The following is a 24,000-nucleotide window of genomic DNA, read 5'->3' as shown; positions in this document are numbered from 1 at the left end:
GTGTTGCTCACAGAGGAAACGCCCACTTGCACTTCAAGTTCAATACACTTTCTAATTTGGTCACATGGTGTTTAGAGGGCAACATAGATGGACCCTTTATCCTACTACCTCCCCACTGAGTTGAGACATGGGAAAGAGGTGAGGAGAGAGGGACACAGAAAAAGAGCATTGTCAGGAGGAGAGAAAGACCTTCCACTTGGCATCTCCAGTGCCGCAGCGATAGTAAACACGATCGCCAGCTCCGGTCGGTAATCCCATGGATTGGGTTATAGGAGACCCCCTCTGGATTACGCCGGGGCGGGTGCGCTGGATTTATCACTGGCATGTGGGCACAGATGGCTCAGATTGAGATGAGAGACGGATCCTGGAGAATGACAGGCAGGGAGGGAGGGAGAGAGAGAGGGAGAGGGAGAGGGAGAGAGAGAGAGAGAGAGAGAGAGAGAGAGAGAGAGAGAGAGAGAGAGAGAGAGAGAGAGAGAGAGAGAGAGAGAGAGAGAGAGAGAAAGAGGTGGGGAGGGGGCTGCTGTGCCCCAGACAACAGGACTAGGGCAGCACGGGCCAAAGTGTTTTAGGTCAGTGTGTCGGCATCCAGACACCACACACGGGGCATATGCCAGGGACAGTGCAGAGAGGAAATTGTGTGTTGTGTTGTGTGTGTGTGTGTGTGTGTGTGTGTGTGTGTGTGTGGTGTGTGTTGTGTATGTGTGTGAGATTATGTGTGTGGAGGATTTTTTTCCCCTTTTCCCCCTTTTGTCCAAGTTTGGCACAACATTGTATCGCTTGCCATGCCAATGAAGCACATTTGAATGTGAATGTTTTGCAGGAGAAAGACATGGTCAGGGCATATACAGAGAAACACAAAGAGGCTAGGCATGTATAGAGAGAGAGAGAGAGAGAGAGAGAGAGAGAGAGAGAGAGAGAGAGAGAGAGAGAGAGAGAGAGAGAGAGAGAGAGAGAGAGAGAAAGTAAGTGAGAGAGAAAGGGAGAACTGCTTAAGGAAAACAAATAGAGGGAAAGAATGATAGGGTGAAGAGATAAAAGAGTGAAAGAAGCAATAGAGAGATCGGACAGACGGAGGGTGGCGGTAGGTGTGGCAGGGAAGAGGGAGAGGGGAGCCGGCACAGACAGAAGTTGCTCTGAATGAGAAGTCACATTCTAGTCCACAGACAGGAAAACACAGGCGCTGCCCTTGGCACCACACACACACACACACACACACACACACACACACACACACACACACACACACACAGCCCCCTTGGCTGAGCTCTGCCAGCTGACTGACTGCCTGGGACGCTGTCTCTCAGATGGGGCAGAATGAGTGGCTGAATGGGAGGATTGTGCTGTGAGGTTTTTTTTTTTAACCGCTCGGTCCCAGACTGCAGGTTCCCTTGGAAAAATGTCAGCCATGTTTGTAGCAGAACACCCCCCCCCCTCACCCACACACACACAGACACACTCACACACACACTCACACTCACACACACACACACACTCACACTCACACTCATACTCACACTCACACTCCCGCTCACGCTCACACACACTACACACACACACACACACACACACTACACACACACACACACACTACACACACACACACACACACACACACACGCACTCACTCACACTCACACTCACACACACTAGCACACACACACACACACACACACACACACACTCACACACACACCCCTCCTCCTGTTAGGGGGGAGTTCTGAATGAGCCGGGCCTGCTCGCTGCGGTGCCCGTTGCCCGGTGCCATGGTGACTGCGTTGACACAGGTGCCCGCGTGTTTGCTTGTGTTGTGCGGCAGAGAGGCCAAGGAGGTGAGCCCGCGGGTGAAGAAAGCCCAGGGCGAGGCCAGCCAGAGGATCCACAACCTGATGGCCATAGTGCAGCACATGAAGACCTACTACCAGGTGAGAAGGGCTGGACTGGGCTGGGCTGGGCTGGACTGGGCTGGGCTGGACTGGACTGGACTGGACTGGACTGGGCTGGGGCTATCATTTTTTCCCCTCTTGCATCAATGTCTTTGTTTTGTTATCCACAGCATACACTTAGGGACCCAAGGTGTTTCTAAGCAGAACATTACACACACACACACACACACACACACACTCACACACACACACACACATAGTCCATGGGCCAGATGAGATGACGGTATCACTCAAGTTGGGAAAGGTTACTTATACTTTTTGAAAAGATACATGTCTGTAGTTACTATTTTTGTATGATAACCCTTCTGGAGTCACAGCTAAACACACACACACACACAACACACACAGTAACTAGTGTGCAGACATTGATTGATTTGCACATACTATGCATGCATGTACACACACACACACACACACACACACACACACACACACACACGCACATACACAGCCGGATTTGACATAGAAAGCTCGTGCCGCTCCCTCCTCTAATACCCTTGACGAGGGTCCGACCTAGAAGCCCTCTGGCACATCTGTCTCCCGGCCTCCCACGGCCCCTCTCCCACACCGCCAGACGCCTCCTCGCCCTCCTCTTAAGATGGCTGCCCTAAATCTCCCCTTCATCCTCATCCTCCTCTTCATCCTCATCCTCCTCCTCCTCCTCTCCCGTGGCACACATGTTAACATCTGTGCAATCAGTAGATGAGTGGAGGAGAGCCTGTACCAGACCAGCTCAGCTTGTTGGGGGGGGGAGAGACGGTGGCGCAGTAGGAGAGTTTTAGCCCTTTTGCTTCGCTTAGTACTGCTGCTGTGACTGCTGGTGTGACTGCTGCTGCTGCTGCAGCTGCTGGGGCTGGGGCTGGAGCTGGGGGAGCCACGGTTACTCTGGGGGCTGGAAGTGACCCATTTGGGCTCCCCCGGAGCGGACGTCTGGCTCTGTGTGTGTGTGTGTGTGTGTTTGTGTGTGTGTGTGTGTGTATGTCTGTCTGTCTGGATCATTCACTCGTGCAGCTGATGGAAGTGCTTTGCGTAATGACAACCAGCAGTGACCAAACGACGACTGCAACAACTTGAACGTAACACACACACACACACACACACACACACACACACACACACACACACAAACAAAAAATATCTGTTTATCTGAGGAGTAAGACAGATGTGTGTGTAGGGGGGAGGGGGTGTCATGGTGGGTGCTTAAGTAAAAGGAAGTCAAGTCTTTACTGTAAATCGGATGTCGTTCTTTGCTTTATCCAAACATGCCTTTTGCACTCTGCTTCTACAAGATCAGAGCATGCATTGGTACGTAAGTGCAGCTACACTGTAGGGCTGCTTCCACACTCGCATGACCCTCTCAGTCATGTGAAACAGGCACTTGGCGTTTCTTGCCTCCACATCCCCATCCCCACAGGGGCCTAGCAGGAGGACTATAACGACTCTGCCTCTACAGCAGAACTGAAAGAGACAGAGAGAGAGAGAGAAACAGAGAGAGAAACACAAAAAGAGAGAGAGAGAGAGAAAGCAGAGTATGTGCAAGCGAAATCACAACGATGAGTTCCCATCAGACAGAGCATGTCAGTGGACACACCACCATCTGCGGTCAAGTTGATTTGTGCTACCGGACCATGAGCCCTCCAGTGTTCATCTGTAGTCGTTGATAGGCACGTCACTGACCTGCCCATCACCGTCTGTCCAGATAGAGATAAGTTAAGCATAGACGTGCAAAGTTATGTATTATCTCTCTGGGGTTTGGGTAGAGAGACTCCAGCACTTGCATTATTCATGCGGTTTCATTATTTATAGTTTGGTGGAGACTTTATTCCTAAAAATATTCCGTCTCCTCGTTTGGCATGCAAGATCAGTCCGTCTAAAAAGCTGTGCGTTTAACTTCCTCGGTCAAGCATCGATTCAACCCTACCTCATTACCCTAGCAACCAGCCATTGATTTGGAATAGCAAGAACGGCTCCTGGTAGAAATGTTTGAGCAGCTTGAGAAAAAGCATCTGGACCTCTGAACCATTAACACACACACACACACACACACACACACACACACCCACACACCCCACCCCCCAGTCCTTTCTGTCCTTCACTGGAAATTTGTGGAGCCACTCTCCTTGGAAAAGCTGACCCTATGGCCAGGGTACAGTAATTGTTCTGCATCAAAGTTGAGTGGCCCTTGGGAGCGAGATAATTCTTTCCTGTCCCCCCACCCCACCTCCACCCCTAAAAAAGCCAGCTCTTGGGCTAATAAACACAGAATGAGTCACTCTGCCACACTCGTGCTCGCAACTGTAAAAACAACATTTAATTCACAGACACACAGACACACACACACACACACACACACACATTCATAGTTTTTTTTTCACAAAAAAAAAAACCTATGAATGAATTAACTATGCACACATCATTTTGTGTAAAAGGACCAGACCTTGTGATGTGTTAAAATGTGATAAAACACAGCATTTCTTCATAAGTATTCCCCAGGGTAGGTTTTGTTGTTTTGTTTGGAGTGCTGTATTTAAGGACGTCGACTCTGATGAGGTGAACCCGATGCAGCCCCTCTGAGTGTTGCCTGTTTTATGCCCTTTACAGGAGACTCTTCAGCAGCTGGTCATGATGCCTCTTCCCAATGCCCTGGTGTTGGGCAAGAACCCTTTCTGTGGTGGGTATCACACCATATCACACTGTAAGGCTACTATGGACACTTGTGAACAGTACAGAACAGAGGCTAAGCCCTCTTTGCTTTGAGTGATTGCGTTTCAGTGTTGTTGATTTGTTCAGTTTGTTTCAGTGAGAGCTTATATGCAATAGATCAACAGGGTAAATAGATGAAATACAGGATATTGAGAAGAATCAATTTGATCCCCTGAATCTAGAGTGACTTTTCAGTCAGTTGCAGAACTTCCTTTCATAAACTGTTGCTTTCATGTTCTTGATGAAGTTCTTTTTCACGTGCTGCATTCTAACATGCTGGTCTAGGCCATTCTAACATGCTGGACTAGGCCATTATAACATGCTAGTCTAGTCTAGTGTGCGTGCACCTAACCTGGATATGTGGAGCTTTTAGTTTGGGCCCTGTCGCATTCCTCACAGGGTTAATAATACTGTAGCGGCATGGATTAATTGTATTTCTCTTGCCTAATTAAACCACATTAGTCTGTGAGGTTCACCCAGCAATCCACCCCCCACCCCCCATACACACACACACACACACACACACACACACACATACACACACGCTCTCTCTCTCACAAGCCGTTAACTGACTGCACAGATAGCCGGCGATTCACGGGCTTTTAGGCGGCTAGCCCCGATTGTACTCACTGATAGCCGGCTAATCGACGGGGTGATTTACGCTGCCAATTGTCCTCCCCTGGGGGTACACATATCGCCGGGGCGACTGCAGTGAGGACGCGAGGCGGATATGCGGCGGCTTTGCTGAGACATGGGCGGAGCTGTCAACAACGAGAGTTGTGCACACACTGCTGAAAGATTTAAAATCAGCAAACTGACTGTATGCTGAGCACAGCTGTCAGATCATCATCATACTGTTCACATATTAACACTGCTCCTTGTGGTCTATCTACACACTGTTCTTTCAAATGTCAATGGCAATTAAATCGCCAAACATCTCAGCATTTATTTATTAATTTGGTAACATATTGGGGCAAACATAGCTATCCTGCTTTATCTGCAGCCAGGATAAATTAGCTAGACCTTGGCTAGCTTGCTCAAATAACCATTGACAACGTATTTCGTTAAAGCATGTAGGCTAGGCCTATATCATACCCACCCTAAGGTTTAAGAAACATAACAACATTGTCCAATTTTAGTTTAATGCATTTTTCTGAATTGGAGAGGTCTCCTTATGAGGGTAGGCTCTGCATTTTAAATGGCTAATCGCTAACCGCGATTAGCATCGTTGGTTTAAACTTTGCAGAGCTGTTTTGTTGTTATCACAAAAATACTGATTGTAACTGCTGTTAGGAAGACAGTTTGGAACCCACGCAGACGTGAGGCAGTGAAAGGTATAATGCATAGTCCAAGCGGAATGAGTGGAGAGTTGATATTGTGACGAGGCAAGAATTACTCTGTTAGGAAATGTTTATTACGAGATGAATATGAGGAATGACATTACATGGAAGTGGCCTGTTTAAGATCCCCGTGGCTATATCCCACAACATGGGTGGCATCCCGTAACATAAACCCCTTATTCCACAACACATCAGCTGACTAGTCTAGTACACCTATATAATGCGTAACCGTCAACTATCTTATGACAACAGGCTGCTTAACCATCTTAGCCGTAGGCTACATTTCCCCCTTGCATGAACGTAACACAAGCATATCCGAGCCGCGCTACAATATTGTGTCACATCGAGCTAGCAAGTCTAGCTAGCCACAAACAACAGTGCATACCAGACTGTATAGAACAGGTGCATGCTGCACAGGCTACTAATGACACTTTTTTACGGTCAGTGAATAGCACCGAGTGAAAGTCAATGTTTGCTTTATATCTAGTGACAGTGCTGATGTCGTCAGTTTGGATAAGTAGAGTAAACTTAGTCAGAAGATCTAGAAATATCAAACGGAGGAGCAGAGAACTTGACAGAGAGCTGCACCGCTGTTTTGAGAATGACAGTAGTGTCACGAGACTTCGACGCCTATGTTGTTGTACGTCACTGTTCAACTTCACACCCAGTTCTTACATGTTTACGCCTACACCGAGGCGGCTTTGGAATATCGCGCCTCTTGTCCTCACTGACCTAGCCGGGGAATGGCCGGTTAAACCTAGCCGCGGATGAGGCGGCGTTCAGTCAGTTAACGGCTACACACACACACACACACACAATCAAGCTCAGCAGGTTTATAATTCAATTGCACTTGCATCAGTCGGTGGGCCCCCGCACCGCGGTGCCACTCTGGTTGGCCGTGGCATGTCTGACCCAAATCCACGGTGCCATCCATCGCTTGGCGCGCCAGCCGCAAAGGCCGCGGGTATAGGACAGGACAGGATAGCTTTAGCCTACTTCAGCAGAGGGAGAAAAAAAAGGAGATTAATCCTTTTTAATAGATATGAGAATGACCACTGTTCCCAGTAAGCCATATCCTGCTGCTGTAGTATAATGGCATTGAGCTTTTGGCTCTGTGGATGGGCAGGGATTGTGATGGATTTGTGTGTGTGTTCCAGATCAAAGCCTGGAGGAGATGAAGAAGTTGTTGCTGCTGCTACTGGGATGCGCAGTGCAGGTAATCCCAGGGTGCATCCTCATGTAGGATACATTACACATACATGACACCTCTGAACTCTTGATATACTGTATATACAGTATATACGTGCATACTGATATACACTGTATATCAGTATGCAGTATCAGTATATATATATATATATATTATCTATCTATCTATATATATATATATATATATATATATATATATATATATTTAAGCATTATCGCACGAGTGGGAGTGGTGTTGTTGGCCAATATCGCCACGGCTGTGGTTCGCCGCAGGCACGAAGCCGAAGGCTGAGTGCCGTAGGTAACTACAGCCGTGGCGATATTGGCCAACAACACCACGACCACGAGTGCGATAATGCTTTTATACAACAGTTCCATTGCCAACAAAAATAAGATACCCGAGTGCATTTTTAGGAAGGATAATTATTATTTGCCATCGTTTCATTTAGCCCAGTTCATCCGCTATGCGAAGTAGGCCTAGCTCAGAACGCTTGTAGTTGCTATGCAACTGCTAAGTCAAAGATCTCTGGTTAAATCAAAGCGAAGAATCAACCGTCGCGGAGTGATTATTAGCTGTGAAGAGTCACCCGTGGTGATATCGGTTAATATCACCACTGATAGAACGTGTCTCGTCCAATCAGATATTGCTAAATCGTTCGACCGGACCTAACTGTTGTATAAATATATATATATATATATATATATATATATATATCAACAGTCCCATATATATATATATATATATATATATATATCGGTATACTCGCACATATATATTTATACTGTATGTGCGAGTGTGCAAACAGCCCTAGCTGCACTTATGTACTGATGCATGCTCTGATCTTGTAGAACTGCATATATATATGGATGTCAAATGATGGTGCAAGTTTTTTCCTCATCATTATCCGTGTTTGTGAGTTTCATGTTGGCGGCTAAGAAGCTTAAAGTGTTGAGTGCTGAACTCTGCTGCAGCTCTTGAGTGTGTGTGTGTGTGTGTGTGTGTGTGTGTGTGTGTGTGTGTGTGTGTGTGTGTGTGTGTGTGTGTGTGTGTGTGTGTGTGTGTGTGTGTGTGTGTGTGTGTGTGTGTGCTGCCTTGAGGTCACTTGAGTCCAGTAGAGTCCTGATTTCTTTCCCGTCCCTGAGCACGCGTCGCCTCATCAGGCCTCACAGTTACAGTAACAGCCCAGTACAGCCTGACCCTGCTTACCCTCCTGTGTAGAGGAGGAACGAGAAGTGTGATTTATGCAGTGTCATTCTCTCTCTCTCTCCCTCTCTCTCTCTCTCTCTCTCTCTCTCTCTCTTTCTCTCTCTCTCTCTCTCTCTCTCTCTCTCTTTCTCTGTCTCTTTGACCTCAATGTGCCTCTCCCTATTTTCCCCCTCAGTGTCACAGAAAAGAAGAATACATCGAGAAGATCCAGTCGCTGGACTTTGGCACTAAAGCGGCCATAGCGTCCCACATCCAAGAGGTAATGTCTCAGAACCAAGAGAGATGATTATGTCAGAGCCTGTCTGAAAAGTTGCAGATACTTGGTGTTATAATTACAGCTTATTGGCCCTTTTTTTTTTTACAGTCTTTATATGATCTTTAAGCCCGATAGACAGAAAAAATAAATAAAACAGGAAATCGTCTTTAACATTTTATGAAGGTCCCATCATACTGTAGATAGTGGTGCAGCCTGTAAAAGAGGTACCAGAGCCATCTCTGGAAGACATCATGCTTCATTTGGGTACATTTTGCCTTGGCCCAAATTTTCATTTTCGTACGCTCCTCAGTTGTGTGTTCCTTGTTGTCTGTTTACTTCTGCTATGGGAAGCTGCATATTTTTTAAGTTTATAAACTGCAGTTCTTCTCTGACACAGAAACTGCTCTCTATTCTTTACCCGTGTGATGTAATACACTGTTGTACTGTACATTTCTAGCTTGATTTCACCAACTTTAAGTGGGAAACTAGAACAATCAATAAAGAACAACAAGAAAAAAATATCTTCTTAAAAGAAGCTTGCTCTCACCGCTATAAGACATCTAATTTATCTTCCATGTTTTTCTTGAACACCTAGCGATTGAATCTCTATGCTACATTGATCACCTAGTATCAATAGTCCCATCGAATTGTCTTTGAGGTAGACAAAATCAGATGCAATTACAATCCAGTGAACAGCTAAAATCAAAGCATAAAGCTAACTATTGATAACTCGTCTGAAACAGACGTCCACACAGAGACACCATTTTTCATCATTTCTGAGGACTGATGTTTTCAGTGGAGGCCTTGATAAGTGTGAGATGTACTAGCAGGAGTCAGGAGACTCCCCTCAGCTCTTACAGTAATGAGTCTGTTCCCCTCCCTCCTACATGTCTACAGGCGCTAAGCCGTCTTCCCTCACTGCTCTCTCCACTGCAGTGGCACGTGAGCGTCCAGAGACATGCCAACTGAAGTGTGCTTGATTCATCCAGGGCTCTAGAATGCCCCTCTGTTACAGCATACTTCTCTGATGTAGTATGCTTCTCTGTGGCAGCATACTTCTCTATTGTAGCGTGCACTTCTATTGTGACTCATATGCGATCCACAACCCTGTTGTAGCCTCAGGCCTGCGTTGCTTTAACACAATGTGGAGTGATGCACTACATGTAGCATGACATTACTGTAAGAAAGCGGTATTATTAGGTAGACCAGGGATGGGCAACTTTCATGACTAAGAGGGCCACATTTTTTTATCATCACCATCAGAGGGCCAAATGTGGCCGCGCACTTCCGCACAGCTGATGCTGATGCAAAATAATTCTGAATAAGAACGAAATATGTCAATTTTCATGCTCAAATGCATTTTTTACATAGACTCCCTAACAACAAATACAAATATTTTACAGCCAGTGATAAGTATTATTTTCAGTGCAAAGGGCTCACATAAATCACCATTCAATGATGGCACAGAATTGAAAAACAATGGCCCATCATGAAGTGCAATTACAAGCCTCATATTCAATGCATTTATGCTCCCACTCCATTTTTAAGAATTTATAGACATTCCCTAACGTCCATAATGAGAGTAGGCCTACTGTAACATGTAACATCCATCACATCTGTACTCTCATCCAACGCCAAAAAGTAGGCTACAGTAGGCCTACTTGCAGTCATGCATGATTTGTCTCAGCTCCCCCCCTCGACATTCAGAATGTCAACAATTATGCGCGTCACCGTGCGTCGGGACAAATATACCGTTTCGAAGTTTTTACCTCCACTAGCCTACGCACCCAAACAATTTCGCCATATAGCTTCTTTGCTTTGGCAAGCTCAAGCGAAACAGCAAAAGACGGATTCCTGTGTAGTTCTGGCAATTAGTCGCTATTGTTAGTGTAGGCTAGCCTACTTTTGATTTGAGGTCGGCTACGACAGCGGCCGAGAAGCTCCGTGTGTGTAGGGCAGGCTACTTCTGATAACTTTTCGCAAGGTGTTGTAGTGTAGGCTAGTGGCGACTGAAGTTTAAATCTTTCATGGCTGATATAGTTTCTAGCAAAACTTGACATGGGTTTGCCTTACCATTCTATGAACAGACACTGCTTCCGATTTTGACTGAAAGGTAGCCTACGGTTTTCTAAATGAGTTTTCTACTTTTCTTCTATGTGTGCACTGTTTTTCCTCAGCGCTTGTAAAGGTCCGAAGGCCCGAGATGGTTTGCATAGGAGGCGCTATCTATCGGCGAACAGTAGGCTATAATTACAATGACGGTGCGGTAAAAAAAAAAAAAAAACACGCATTTTTAATCACAGTAAAAATGATCATCCGCGGGCCGCACTGAGTGAGGAGGCGGGCCACATGTGGCCCGCGGGCCGCCAGTTGCCCATCCCTGAGGTAGACTTATACGGTGGATTGATGCTTTGTGTTTTATGCATGGAAGAATGTAATGAGTGGAATTTACTCTTGTGTGTGAATGTGTTTTTGTCTGTATATGGGTTTGCGTAAATTGCTGACTCTGTGTATTCGGTCTCCTTGTTCCCTTTCTGTCTCTCTCTGTGTGTGTGTGTGTGTGTGTGTGTGTGTGCTTGCATGTGTTTGTGTGCATATGTCCCCTGCAAACACACGTGTGTCTGTGCGCGATCGAAATGTCTGACAGGTCACCGACAGCCAGGACAGCGTGCTTGACCTGCATTGGCTGGAGGTCAGTGACCTTTGCCCTGACGACCTGGACGCTCTCTCCAGGAACATGGCGATGCACCTCCGCAGGCTGGTGGACCAGCGTGACCAGCAGCTGGAGGTAAACAACCCCGTCTGTCTGGCACACCTGCAACGCGAATCTGTTGGAAATAAGTTAACACAAACTGTGGTGTCCCTATCTGGACACAGAGATGTGTTAAAAACAAAACAACGGAAGCTGTGTTATTTTCAACACATACTGTGTAACAAATAACAAAAGCAATGTGTTGGAAATAACACAAACTGTGTTGTCCCGATCTGGACACAGAGATGTGTTGTTTTCAGCACATTCATTTTAAGAGTGAGCACCTACTGTACCAGGCTTGAGTCAAATACGTGTGTGAAGTTTGAACGCATACAGACCCAAAACGCCACGTGATGTTCTGTATTGATGTTTCATGTTAGATGCAAGATTCTGGTCTGCCTGTGTATTTCCTTTTCCTCAAGACAATTCGGAAAGGTCGCTTTGTAGAACATTAAATCAAATTCATGTATGTCTAGCACATATTTTGAGGTAAACAGTACAGATATCAGTAGCTTAAAGGGATATTCCGCCATTTTTGGAAATACGCTCATTTTCCACCTCCCCTCGAGCAAAACAATCGATATTTACCTTGTTCCCGTTCATCCAGCCATTCTGTGAGTCTGGCGATACAACTTTTAGCTTCAGCCTAGCATAGATCACTGAATCGGATTAGACCATTAGCTTCTCGCCTGCTAGCTTCATGTTTAAAAGTGACTAAGATTTCTGATAATTTTCCCATTTAAAACGTGTCTCCTCTCAAGTTAGAAAGTGCAATAAGACCAACTGAAAATGAAACCTGGCGTTTTTCTAGGCTGATTTGACATGGAACTACACTCTCATCTGGCGTAATAATCAAGGCAACTTGCAAACATACCATAGGCGCAGTGATATCGTACGCAGCATCTGAAAATAGTCCCCATAGACATCAAGCAGTAGTAGTGCCAGTAGCTGCAAGTTGCCTTGATTATTACGCCAGATGAGAATGTAGTTCCATGTCAAATCAGCCTAGAAAAACGCCAGGTTTCATTTTCAGTTGGTCTTATTGCACTTTCTAACTTGAGAGGAGACACGTTTTAAATGGGAAAATTATCAGAAATCTTAGTCACTTTTAAACATGAAGCTAGCAGGCGAGAAGCTAATGGTCTAATCCGATTCAGTGATCTATGCTAGGCTGAAGCTAAAAGTTGTATCGCCAGACTCACAGAATGGCTGGATGAACGGGAACAAGGTAAATATCGATTGTTTTGCTCGAGGGGAGGTGGAAAATGAGCGTATTTCCAAAAATGGCGGAATATCCCTTTAAACATGTTGTTTCCTTGCACACAAGTTTCCTTTCCTTACTCAAGCCTGTATTTTTAAGCACTCAGGTAAAATGTATTCAGTGTCATATTGCTTCAGCGACAGACCTGAAAAGTGTTAACTCTTGTGCCTGCTGTGTGTTTTGGCGCTTCAGCTCAGAAGATTGTCTTGTTCTCCTAATTGGAGCCTGGGGTATTGATACAGTTTGTTTTAACTGGTACACTTTTTAATTGCTATCACACACAAGTGAGTGTTGTGATATAGTGAGATGGGTAATTGAAGGAAGCAGAGACAGATGGCTGTTCTGTAGTCATATACAGTATATATGATTATTACCGTACTATTAACTATTATCATGCCATGACTACGAGTATTATTATGACAAGTTAAGATGCTTTGAACATAACACTGATGAAAAGAAGCCTCAAATGATTGAATCAGACACACACACACACACACACACACACACACACACACACACACACACACACACACACGTACACACACACAAGCACACACTCTCTCTCTCTCTCTCTCTCTCCCTCTCTCTCTCTCTCAGACAGACACACACACTCTCTTAGACACACACACACACACACTCTCTCTCTCAGACACACACACACACACACACACACACACTACATCCCCATTCTAGAGCAGGATGATCAGAGATGAATGGGTGGTTAGTGGCTGGTTGAATAGATGATGGATGGAGCGATTGATTGAACTGAATGACCGGCTGAGTGACTGATGAGCCACAGTAGACCTGCGCTCTCATGTCATGTGCTGAGCCAGCAAGGTCTTCACCCACAGAGAGAGAGAGAGAGAGGGAGAGAGAGAGAGCAGAGAGAGAAGAGAAAGAGAGAGGGAGAGAACAGAGCGAGAGAACAGAGAGAGAGAGCAGAGAGAGAGAGAGCAGAGAGAGGTTGAGAGAGGGAGAGAAATAGAAATAAAGAGAGAGAAAGAGAAAGAAAGATAAAAGAGAGAGAGAGCAAGAGAGAGAAAGTAAGGTCCTAGGGTGGTGCAGATGCGGCCCAGATCTGTCCCTCCTCTGGCCGTGGTCCACCTCAGATGTGGTGCTGATGAGGGCCCAGACCCAGTTCCAGAGTTGGTTATTCTTATGATCTGGGTGATCAGCAGCACAAGGGGCTTCTTCTCCCTTGTTGTGCTGCTTTGATGATGATATAAGTCTGGCTCTCTCTCTCTCTCTACTTGCAACAAACTCCTGCATATCTGTCAGCTCTCGGAGGAAATCAGTGGAAACTGGAACTGATTCACCGACGACCTACTTTACTGAGACACAGGGACCCGAAAAAGTGCAGCAAAAGAGTCGAATATTTACACCCAAATATATCCGTATTATTCATTTCTCCCTCTGTGCTCGTGTGTCTCCTTCTGTCCTCCTCTGGGGGTGTTGTTTGACCCCCGTGGTCTGTGATTGGCCCCCGTGAAGACCATCATGGAGCTGCTGCAGGAGAGGGAGAACGGTCAGCTGACCCCGACGAGGACGCCGTCCCCCGGGGACCCCATGGGCCTCCACCTGCCCGCCTCGCAGCAGCACCTGGCCGTGGAGCTGGCCGACACCAAGGCCAAGATACGGCGCCTCCGACAGGAGCTGTGAGTGACACGCACGCACGCACATACACATATTACACGCATGCACACATACTGTACACACACACACACACACACACACGCACACACACACACACACACACACACACACACACACACACTTGGACATTCATTTGCACACACATTTGCACCTACTGTACTATACTTATGCTCTTGAAAACACACACACACACACACACACACACACACACACACACACACACACACCAGCCAGCCTTGTAGTTCCTTGCTAGTTCACTCACCCTAAGGACTGTGATTCTTTCACTAAACTGACTGATCATGAAAACATCAAAGGCATGCATTACGCAACATGACAGGCATTGGTTGTGTTTCAGTCTGTCGAGCCCACACCTGTAGTGCTGACCAGTGACCACTCACCCCTCCAGAGGTCATGTATTTATATACACTCACACATGCTATGTGCACTTGACACTTATGCCTCCCCACCTACCGATAAAGCTGATGAAATCTCCGCCATGTGTGATGATGCCTGTTTGCAAATCTCCACACGTTACGGAGGTGGCGGATTTGAATGAAAGGCAGATCAGCTCTCGTAAACGATCAGAAGCCTTCGGGGGTGGCTGGCCCAGATTAGCCGAGCGCTCTTGCACGACTCGGAGCCGGGGCCTTTCGCTTTCGCTACTGACCCACTTTATTCTTCCTCATCTTCCTCCTCCTCCTCCACCTCCATCTCCTCCGAGTTGGCTCTCTGGAAGCTGCAGCAGAAGCATGTAGCTTCCCCCAGACCTGAGGCTCCCTGCAGCATCGAGTCCCCTCTCATCCCCTTTCCCCTGTGATCTCTTCACATGTACGCACATGTGGCTACACACACACACACACACACACACACACACACACACACACACACACACACACACACACACATACGCTCATAGCATCATACGCCAGGGGGACACTTTGTCTCTCGGGACTACAGTTGCGTAGGTGCCTTTGTGACTCTGATTGACAGTGGCAGCAGTAGTCATAGATGTATCCATGTTGCAGAGCTGTCATCCAAGGCTTCCCCCAGACCTGCGGTGGCTGCTCTCTCTCTCTCTCTCTCTCTCTCTCTCTCTCTCTCTCTCTCTCCTCCCCCTCTCCCTCTCTATCTCCCTGTCTCCTTTTATACTGAGCTCCTTTTGTTGGTGCTGGGTTTGATGGTGGTTGCTGCAGGGTAGTCGACGTGGTCACACACAAAGCATGACTGTGTGATTTGTATGGCTCAGGGTTGACATACTGTAGGAAGCACACGGGGGGGGGGGGGGGGGAGGGGGGCGTACATAGGGGCGGGTGGGTGGGTGTTGTGTTTTTGTGCGAGTGTCCATTGCCGAGGGGGAAGTACATGAGCACATGTCAACAAGGCCGTAAATCTAATCCAAAGGCGCGTGGCCGCGTGGATTAAAAACAGGAGAGGGAGATTGGAATTAAATATATAAAGGGAGGAAACGCAACAAGTCACGCATAGGATGGTTGCGTCACAGTTTGTATGATTGTGTGTGTGTGTGTGCATATACATGTGTGTTTATGAATAAGTGTGTGTGTGTGTTTGTGTGTGCGTGCATGAGTATACATTTGTGTGTTTATGAATAAGTCTGTGTGTGTGTGTGTGGGTGTGCATATGTGTGAGTGTGTATATATGGTTGCATGAATCTTCCCATAGAAAGATGAAGCACGCTCACATCTATGTACTGTATTATGTTTCTCTCTCACACACACATGCCTTCCCTCCTCACTCTCACACTCACACACACACTCACACACACACACACACACACACACACACACACACACACACACACACACACACACACACACACACACACACACACACACACACACACACACACACACACACACACACACAGGGAGGAAAAGAGCGAGCAGCTTCTGGACTGCAGGCAGGAGCTGGAGAGTATGGAGACTGAGTTGAGGAGAGTCCAACAAGAGGTACTGCACCACACCAGCCCCACACCACGACCACACCACACACCTAATGATTTAGTCACTAATTAGCACTAATTACTTATTGCTTATCAGCCCACCACCACGACCACACACACCACCTAATGATTTAGTCACTATTGTGAGCACTAATTACTTATTGCTTATATCAGGACAGGAGTAAGTCATAATACTTAATCAGATTAAGTATGAAGTACTAATAATATTTACTTCATGATTATGTGTTATTATCAAATAATAAATACTTAACAGGATGAAGTATTATTACTTATTTATTGCGCTAACAGCACATTGAAACACAGACACTAGCGGTACTTCTGGTATTGGTAGCAGATATTTAGGTTTTGGCGGTGACAGCTATTGATGTTGTATGAATTATTTTGTTCAGAGATTGTTATATAAGTGTTCTCTGGATTTGAGCAACGTGGATGTTATAAAGTACTTATTCACAAATAGCAACACTGTCAAGGGATAAACACTCCAAATAGGCTTATAGTAAATATTTCAGTGCATCCGAATGTCAGAGTATTTTTGTGACATTTGAGGTGAATGTAGTGTATGTCAATCCTTGTTATGAAACAGATAAACTCACAAACAAACAAACATTGTCCGCATTCTCCTGTTAGATATACAAAGTTTGTCTGTTCTAGATTATTTAGCAAAAACAAATAATGTCAGTGCTTCGATACTGAAATTATTTGTTTTTGCTAATCCATCTGTTTCATCTTATTAATCTATTTTGCTAATGAATCATTGGTCACCAGACTAATTGACAGACTAAGCAGTCAAGCAAATAAAGGAACACATAAACACTTCAGTGGCTAATTATTGCTAATTGCTAATCACTAATCCCCGCCCTCCGTCTCTCGCCCTGTCCGGTGTCCCGTGCGGACGTGCAGAACATGCAGCTGCTGACGGACGCGCGGGCGGCGCGGACGTACCGGGACGAGCTGGACGCGCTGCGGGAGAAGGCGCTCAGAGCCGACAAGCTGGAGAGCGAAGTGGGCCGCTACCGCGAGCGCCTCCACAACCTGGAGTTCTACAAGGCCAAAGTGGAGGTACAGCAGGGGGGCTCGGCCCACATCTGAAATCAGATAAAGACGCTCTGTTTATACTTTGTTTATTCTCTGATGCGTTAGACTTGGAATTGGAGACTTTACCTTTAAATGCATCATCAACACAATTGGGCTATATACTGTAAAACAGAAGGACACCTTTAATGTAAGAATACCAGTCTATCTGTGCCACTTGCAGCTAAATGGCATGTGTCTGTTTTGTGTGTGTGTGTTTGTATGTAATCTTATGTGCGCATGTGTGTGATCCCGTGTGTGTGTGTGTGTGTGTGTGTGTGTATGTGCGCTGAGCAGGAGCTGAAGGAGGACAACCAGGTGCTGCTGGAGACCAAGGCCATGCTGGAGGAGCAGCTGGAGGGCTCTAGGGCGCGCTCGGACAAACTGCACCAGCTCGAGAAGCACAGCCTGCAGCTGCAGGCCAAGATCCACGACATGGAGGAGGTGCGTGGGTGCAGCATGTGCGGGGGCATGTTTGTGGGTGTGTTTGTGTGTGTGTGTGTGTGTGTGTTTGTGTGGGCATGGGAAACATGTCTGTTTGTGTGTGTTTCTCTATGTGGAGGCATGGCGTGTGTGTGTGCATGTGTGTGGGTGTGTGTTTCATCATGTTGCATCGTTAACTGGTCCATACGCCAATTTGGTAACTAATTCTGTTACCCCAGGGGTGGGTAATTATTTACCCTCAGCCATACTGACTTTTATTTGGGAAAATCAGTCGTGGGCCACCCACCGTGGACAGTTGAGTGAAACTCAAAACGCATTGTGGATGCTGGATGTCAAATGACGGTGACGAAGGTACCCTATAGAAATTTCAGGGCAAATAAGCCTAGTTTGGAGTAGGGATGGCGAAAACTAAAAATATTCTTGACCGACCACCGAGGCTCATTAGCCGGTTGAAACCGGTTAACCGATTCGTTTAAAATAAATTATGCTATTTGAAATAAAAGCCACGCAATTTCCCAACTCTCATCTCTCTGTCCCACGCTCATACACACAGCCCCGGCGCCGCCCTTTCGCTCACGTCACTTTTTTAAATCCAGCGCCAAACATGAGTCCTTCAAACCAAGGAGCTTGTAAGTGGAGGACAAATGGTTCCTTTGCTCCGAAAATGGTTTGGATACAAGGTGATCGCGTTGCAAATATAGGCGTTTGTCTAGCGTTAGAAGCTCATTTGAAGCCGAAATGGCCGCGGCTCACTTATGAAAATGACAGCTCCGAAGAGACGCAGCTTAGTTTGAGGAAGTGCTAACAATAATAACGAAAGATGATCATTACCTTATCTGTTACCATTGATGACCCTTCCTGAAATGTAGATGTAATGTCTTTCCAAATCTAAGCCCATCTTATGCGGAAAGTTGCCTAGACTGAAAAACACGATAAAACCAATGGATAAAACACCGCACTTCCAGATTGCAAAAGACGCACCGGCCACTGCTGTGACCTCGGGGCCAAATGTTTTTATTGGTTTATTACGTAGCCTAGCCTACAAGCAGGCGTTATGAAAAATTGAGTGTGAGGGATAATTTGTTAACTTCACGCAAAAAAGATCTTCTTGGAATGAGATGGCTACATGTAGCTGTAGTAGCGTTTAGTCCACTGTCTTTAGCCTAATTTAAAGATGCCTCTTTTTTTTTTTTTTTTTTTTTAACCGACTAGCGACAACTTTGGTCGGCTAACTTGGATACGGTCAACCATCGGTCAAACAGTCACCGGTTAACATCCCTAGTTTGGAGTTATTAGCAGTTAGGCCACATTTTGGGTTGCAGAAAAAAACCATGTGGCTGGACAGAGGCAGTCATGCTGGTTGCCAGGGCGCAAGAGCAAGGAGAACAGAATACTGTTCTCAACAGATTTTTTTCGTGAAAAGACGTTTACCCGTGCAACATTTTTTGCAACTTGTAAACTTTGTCATCATCACCTCCGTTTTTAGCGATTGTAAAGCAAAATGGCTAAACTTTAATTTAACAGAGTAATTACCGTAGCTGTGCAGCCAGATGATACATTCAAGGGTAACGGACGTCCAGGCTTCCGTGAAGAATATGATTTGATTAGGTCGTCATGCTGTCATGCTGGCGCAAGAGCAAGGAGAATAGAGCTAGAATACATGAAAGGAATTATAAAAAGGTATAAAGTGAGTAATGGAATCAAAGGGGAGCATCTGTCAAAAAAACTCCTCATCCATATACTGTACCACATAAGCCAATTTGGTGACTGATTCTATTACATTAGGGGTGGGCTATTCTGTTCCCCAGCCAAACTTTGCGAATTCTGTCTCCTCATCCAACCATCCTCCCACCCCCCCATCCCACCTCCCCCCATCTCCCCCAGGAGCGAGCGTCGGACCGGCGGCGCATCGAGGAGCTGCTGGAGGAGAACGTGTTCCTGGAGGTGGCCCAGAGGAGGAGCATGGAGGAGTCGCAGCACCTGGGCTGGGAGCTGGAGCAGCTCAGCAAGGCCTCCGACACACCGGAGGGGTCAGGTGGGGAGAGGAGACACACACACACACACACACACACACACACACACACACACACACATACAGACAAACAGATGCAGACAGGTACACACAAATACAGTACACACACACACATTCAGGAATGCAGACAATCACACTCACACCTACACACGCATACATATTTGGCTATGGATTGGTAGTACCATCAATGGAGTCCTGAATAATGTGTGGTGTATGATGTTGATGGATGGAGGTTGAATAGTGTGGCCCGGGGGGCTGGGTTGTGTGTGCAGTGCTCAAGTCTCTGGACGAGGAGGTCGCTGAGAGGGCCTGCAGCCGTCTGCTGAGGCTGGAGAGAGAGAACCAGAGCCTGCGCAGAACCGTGGAGGAACTCCGAGGAACCAGGGAACCTTCTGATAAAGAAGGTTCTGGTATATCTCATAAAGTAAGTGGAGAAGAAAGCAAAGTCGTCTGTCACAAGTTCAATGAAATGTAAAGTCCTTTCCCATCGGTGTGTCATTGTAAATAAATAGGTTAACAAACAAACATGCATTTATACATCAATGCATACATACTGTACTGCATAAGGAAGAATGGTATGGACACTCAGAAAGGATTGAATTAAACATCTGTTTCTAGATAGCCTGCTGCATTTTCCCTCTCAACTACATCTAAAAATGTGCAGGCATTGTGGCACTTCTCAGAGCTCAGAGTGAATGATTGTATATGACTCCTAAAAGAGTTGTGGCTGAAATGACTCCTGTTTGTTTGTTTGTTTGTTTATTTGTGTGATTGTTGCTAAGGTGAGGCTGCTGATGGAGGAGAACGAGCTGCTGAACCGGAGCATCTCCTCCCTCAATCAGATGGACGACAGCATCACCGAAGCTCCCTCTGAGGGAGACCTGACCAAGGCCGAGTCTCTGTCGGAGTGTGTGGACATCAGCGACAGCACCGACAACAGGAGGCAGGAGGAGCGCGAGGAGGCCCAGAAGGAGGCCGAGCTGAGGGAGGTGCAGGAGGAGGAGGAGGAGGTGCAGCGTCGCCTGGAGAAGGAGGAGAAGAGGAGAAACAACCTGCAGGAGAAGGGAGATCCGTCCAAGCTTGAGGAGGAGGAGGAGGAGGAGAAGGAGGAGGAGGAGGAGGAGAAGGAGGGGAGGGGATCTCCTCTCTCGGGAGGTGTGAAGAGGAGAAGCATGGAGGTGTACGCCTCCAGCCCCGACTCGTCCCCGCTCAAGCCCCGCTCCGAGGCCAGCCCGCTGGGCCTGAGCCCGTCCATCTCCCCGGCGCGCTCCACCAGCTGCTCAGCCAAGCTCAGCCACCACCGGGCCGCCGCTGCCGAGCAGCCCTGCTGCTGCGCCACCGCCGCCCGCGACTCGGCGGAGAACCGGCGGCTGGCCTCGGCGCTGGAGAACTCGGCGCTGGAGAACTCGGCGCTGGAGAACTCGGCGCGGCGGCTGCGGCGGCTGGAGGGCGAGCTGCGCGAGCTGGAGGCGGAGAACCGGACGCTGCAGCGCTCGCTGGAGGAGCTGCGGCTGGCGGGCCGGCGGCTGGAGCGCGCGGAGGCGGACGGCCGCGCCCTGGAGCACGAGGCGGCGCAGCTGGAGCGCGACAAGGCGCGCCTGGAGAAGGAGAACCGGCGGCTGCGGCAGCGGGCCGAGGTGCAGGAGGCGTCGCTGGACGCCGGCGCGCTGCGGCAGGGCGCCCTGGAGAAGGAGAACCGCGCCCTGGGCAAGGAGCTGGAGGCGCTGCGGGAGAACGGCGCCCGCGTCAAGGAGCTGGAGATGGAGGCGCGCCAGATGATGAAGCAGACCGCCATCGACCAGAGGACGCTCAGCACGCTCAGGGAGGTGAGTGGGCAGATAGAGATGACCAACAGTGAGCAGACGACCGATAGTGAACCAACTAGCTGAAGATGGCCAATAGTGAGTAACTAGCTGGAGATGGCCAATAGTGAGTAGCTAGCTGGAGATGGCCAATAGTGAGTAACTAGCTGGAGATGGCCAATAGTGAGTAGCTAGCTGGAGATGGCCAATAGTGAGTAGCTAGCTGAAGGTGGCCAATAGTGAGTAGCTAGCTGAAGATGGCCAATAGTGAGTAGCTAGCTGGAGATGGCCAATAGTGAGTAGCTAGCTGAAGATGGCCAATAGTGAGTAGCTAGCTGAAGATGGCCAATAGTGAGTAGCTAGCTGAAGATGGCCAATAGTGAGTAGCTAGCTGAAGATGGCCAATAGTGAGTAGCTAGCTGAAGATGCCCAATAGTGAGTTAGGCTACTAGCTGAAGATGGCCAATAATGAGTAACTAGTTGAAGATGGCCAACATTGAGTAGATGTGTTAGTGATGAATAGTTAGCTGGAGAAGACCGATGGAGTGTAACTGGAGGCAACCAACCCAACGCAAGGTGCTAACAGCTTACAGCACCAAGACGTGTTTAATTCCTCAGAAGATGTCATACTGATCAAACCTACATACTGGTACATAGCAGTGCTGTACTGCTCAGTTGCTTTGGAGACAGACGTCTCCAGTCTGCTTAATGTATAGGCTATTGCTTTGTGTGGATGTCTCCTCAGTCTTCTTAATCTATAGGCTATTAATGTATGTATAAATGTTCCCTCCGTCTGCTTAATCTATGGGCTATTGTATAAGTTCCCTCAGTCTGTGTGATCTATAGGCTATTGCTGTATGTGGCTGTTCCCTCAGTCTGTTTAATCTATAGACTATTAATGTATGTGCATCTTCCTGCCAGTCTGTTGCATTGTCACTGAGAGGCTAATGGCTTTAACCACTGGCCTGTGGCACCTGTGTTGGAGCAGTCTCAGGCCACACTGCATTCATTGCTCACTAACAAAAGGAAGCGCACCCAAGCCCAGGCAAAAGCCTTTAGTCAGCATGTACACAGCAGAGCTGCTATCCAGTTCACTACTGTATGGTACCGTTTTGTCAAGATGCTCAAGTTGCACTATAACTCTGTGTGTGTGCGTGTGTGTGTGCGTGTGTGTGTGTGCGTGTGTGTGTGCGTGTGTGTGTGTGTGTGTGTGTGTGTGTGTGTGTGTGTGTGTGTGTGTGTGTATGTGTATGTGTATGTGCACACGTGTGTGTGATCCTCTGTTTGTGTGTGTGTGTGTGTGTGTGTGTCTGTGTGTGTGTGTGTGTGTTTGTGTGTGTGTGTGTGTGTGTGTACATGTGTGTTTATGTGTGTGTCTTTGTGTCTTTTGAACAGGAGCTGGTGAGCGAGAAGCTGAGGCTCCAGCAGAGAGATAATGAGGTGAAGAGACTGACTCAGGAGATGGAGAGACTGGGCTACACACAGCTGCAGGAGGAGCAGCAACCACAGGAGCCGCTGACTGCAGACCTGCACCATGTACTACATGAGAAGTAGGTGGAGACACTGGTGCCCCCTTGTGGCAGTAGTCTGTACTACTGCTACCTTCACACTCATAACTCATAGTTCAACATATTTCACAGTAGGTCACATTCAGACATATTTACACTCAGTTTGCATTTACTAGTTGCCGGTTCTTTGGCCAGTTGGATTGTGTTTCAGTTTATGTTCATATTCATAACTATGAAATGGTGTTTTGCTGTCTTGTGCCGATTCTGGACGGTATGCTAAACTTAGTTTATGCTACCCTTCTGCTTCTCTGTCCCTGTCTTTCTTGTCCTCTTTCTTTGTCTCTCTGTGTCTCTCCCTCTCTCAGTCGGTCGGAGCAGCTGCAGCATCTGGAGACGGAGCTGGAGATGTCGCTGAAGAGGTGCGTGGAGATCAAGGAGGAGAAGATGGCCGCCCTGGAGGCCCGGCTGCAGGAGTCCTCCAACCTCAACCAGCAGCTGCGCCAGGAACTGCGCTCTGTAAGACCCACATCACACTCACATGCACACACACATGCACACACACACACACACACATGCACATGCACATGCATGAAGTTTATCTGTTTATCTTATCCTCAGTACAGTAATCTCTATGGTCTTTACAGTGTTTCTATACTCCAGAGAGCAAGGTAAACCGTTTATATTGTAAAACAGATGAGAGAAGAAGTCACACAGTGTCCACGCTCATGTAGAATATGCTGAGCTTCTCGACACCAAAGGTTTTATGCTGGAGTGCTGGAATGCTCTCCCCCCCTCGCCGTTAATCCCAATCTGACCCACAATCCCCGCACTGCAC

At 47.4% G+C, this 24,000-nt stretch overlaps 1 protein-coding gene across 1 annotated transcript in view; it reads left to right on the top strand.

The window, feature by feature from the left end:
• Nucleotides 1–24,000, top strand: part of LOC134078754 (girdin-like) — a 31,831-nt gene that overhangs the window by 1,276 nt on the left and 6,555 nt on the right. Inside the window, exons 3-16 of the mRNA XM_062534890.1 lie at nucleotides 1,820–1,925; nucleotides 4,548–4,617; nucleotides 7,147–7,205; nucleotides 8,581–8,664; nucleotides 11,309–11,449; nucleotides 14,166–14,329; nucleotides 16,213–16,294; nucleotides 17,209–17,367; nucleotides 17,677–17,823; nucleotides 19,708–19,858; nucleotides 20,128–20,279; nucleotides 20,638–21,681; nucleotides 23,053–23,207; nucleotides 23,531–23,681. Of these exons, the coding sequence (XP_062390874.1) occupies nucleotides 1,820–1,925; nucleotides 4,548–4,617; nucleotides 7,147–7,205; nucleotides 8,581–8,664; nucleotides 11,309–11,449; nucleotides 14,166–14,329; nucleotides 16,213–16,294; nucleotides 17,209–17,367; nucleotides 17,677–17,823; nucleotides 19,708–19,858; nucleotides 20,128–20,279; nucleotides 20,638–21,681; nucleotides 23,053–23,207; nucleotides 23,531–23,681 (2,665 nt within the window). The remainder of the gene's footprint in view (nucleotides 1–1,819; nucleotides 1,926–4,547; nucleotides 4,618–7,146; nucleotides 7,206–8,580; nucleotides 8,665–11,308; nucleotides 11,450–14,165; nucleotides 14,330–16,212; nucleotides 16,295–17,208; nucleotides 17,368–17,676; nucleotides 17,824–19,707; nucleotides 19,859–20,127; nucleotides 20,280–20,637; nucleotides 21,682–23,052; nucleotides 23,208–23,530; nucleotides 23,682–24,000) is intronic.

Source organism: Sardina pilchardus, chromosome 1 (genome assembly GCF_963854185.1).
Source record: "Sardina pilchardus chromosome 1, fSarPil1.1, whole genome shotgun sequence".
In the NCBI taxonomy this organism is placed as follows: domain Eukaryota; kingdom Metazoa; phylum Chordata; class Actinopteri; order Clupeiformes; family Clupeidae; genus Sardina; species Sardina pilchardus.
Note: the sequence above shows the minus strand (reverse complement) of the source record. Positions and strands in the feature narration are given on the sequence as shown.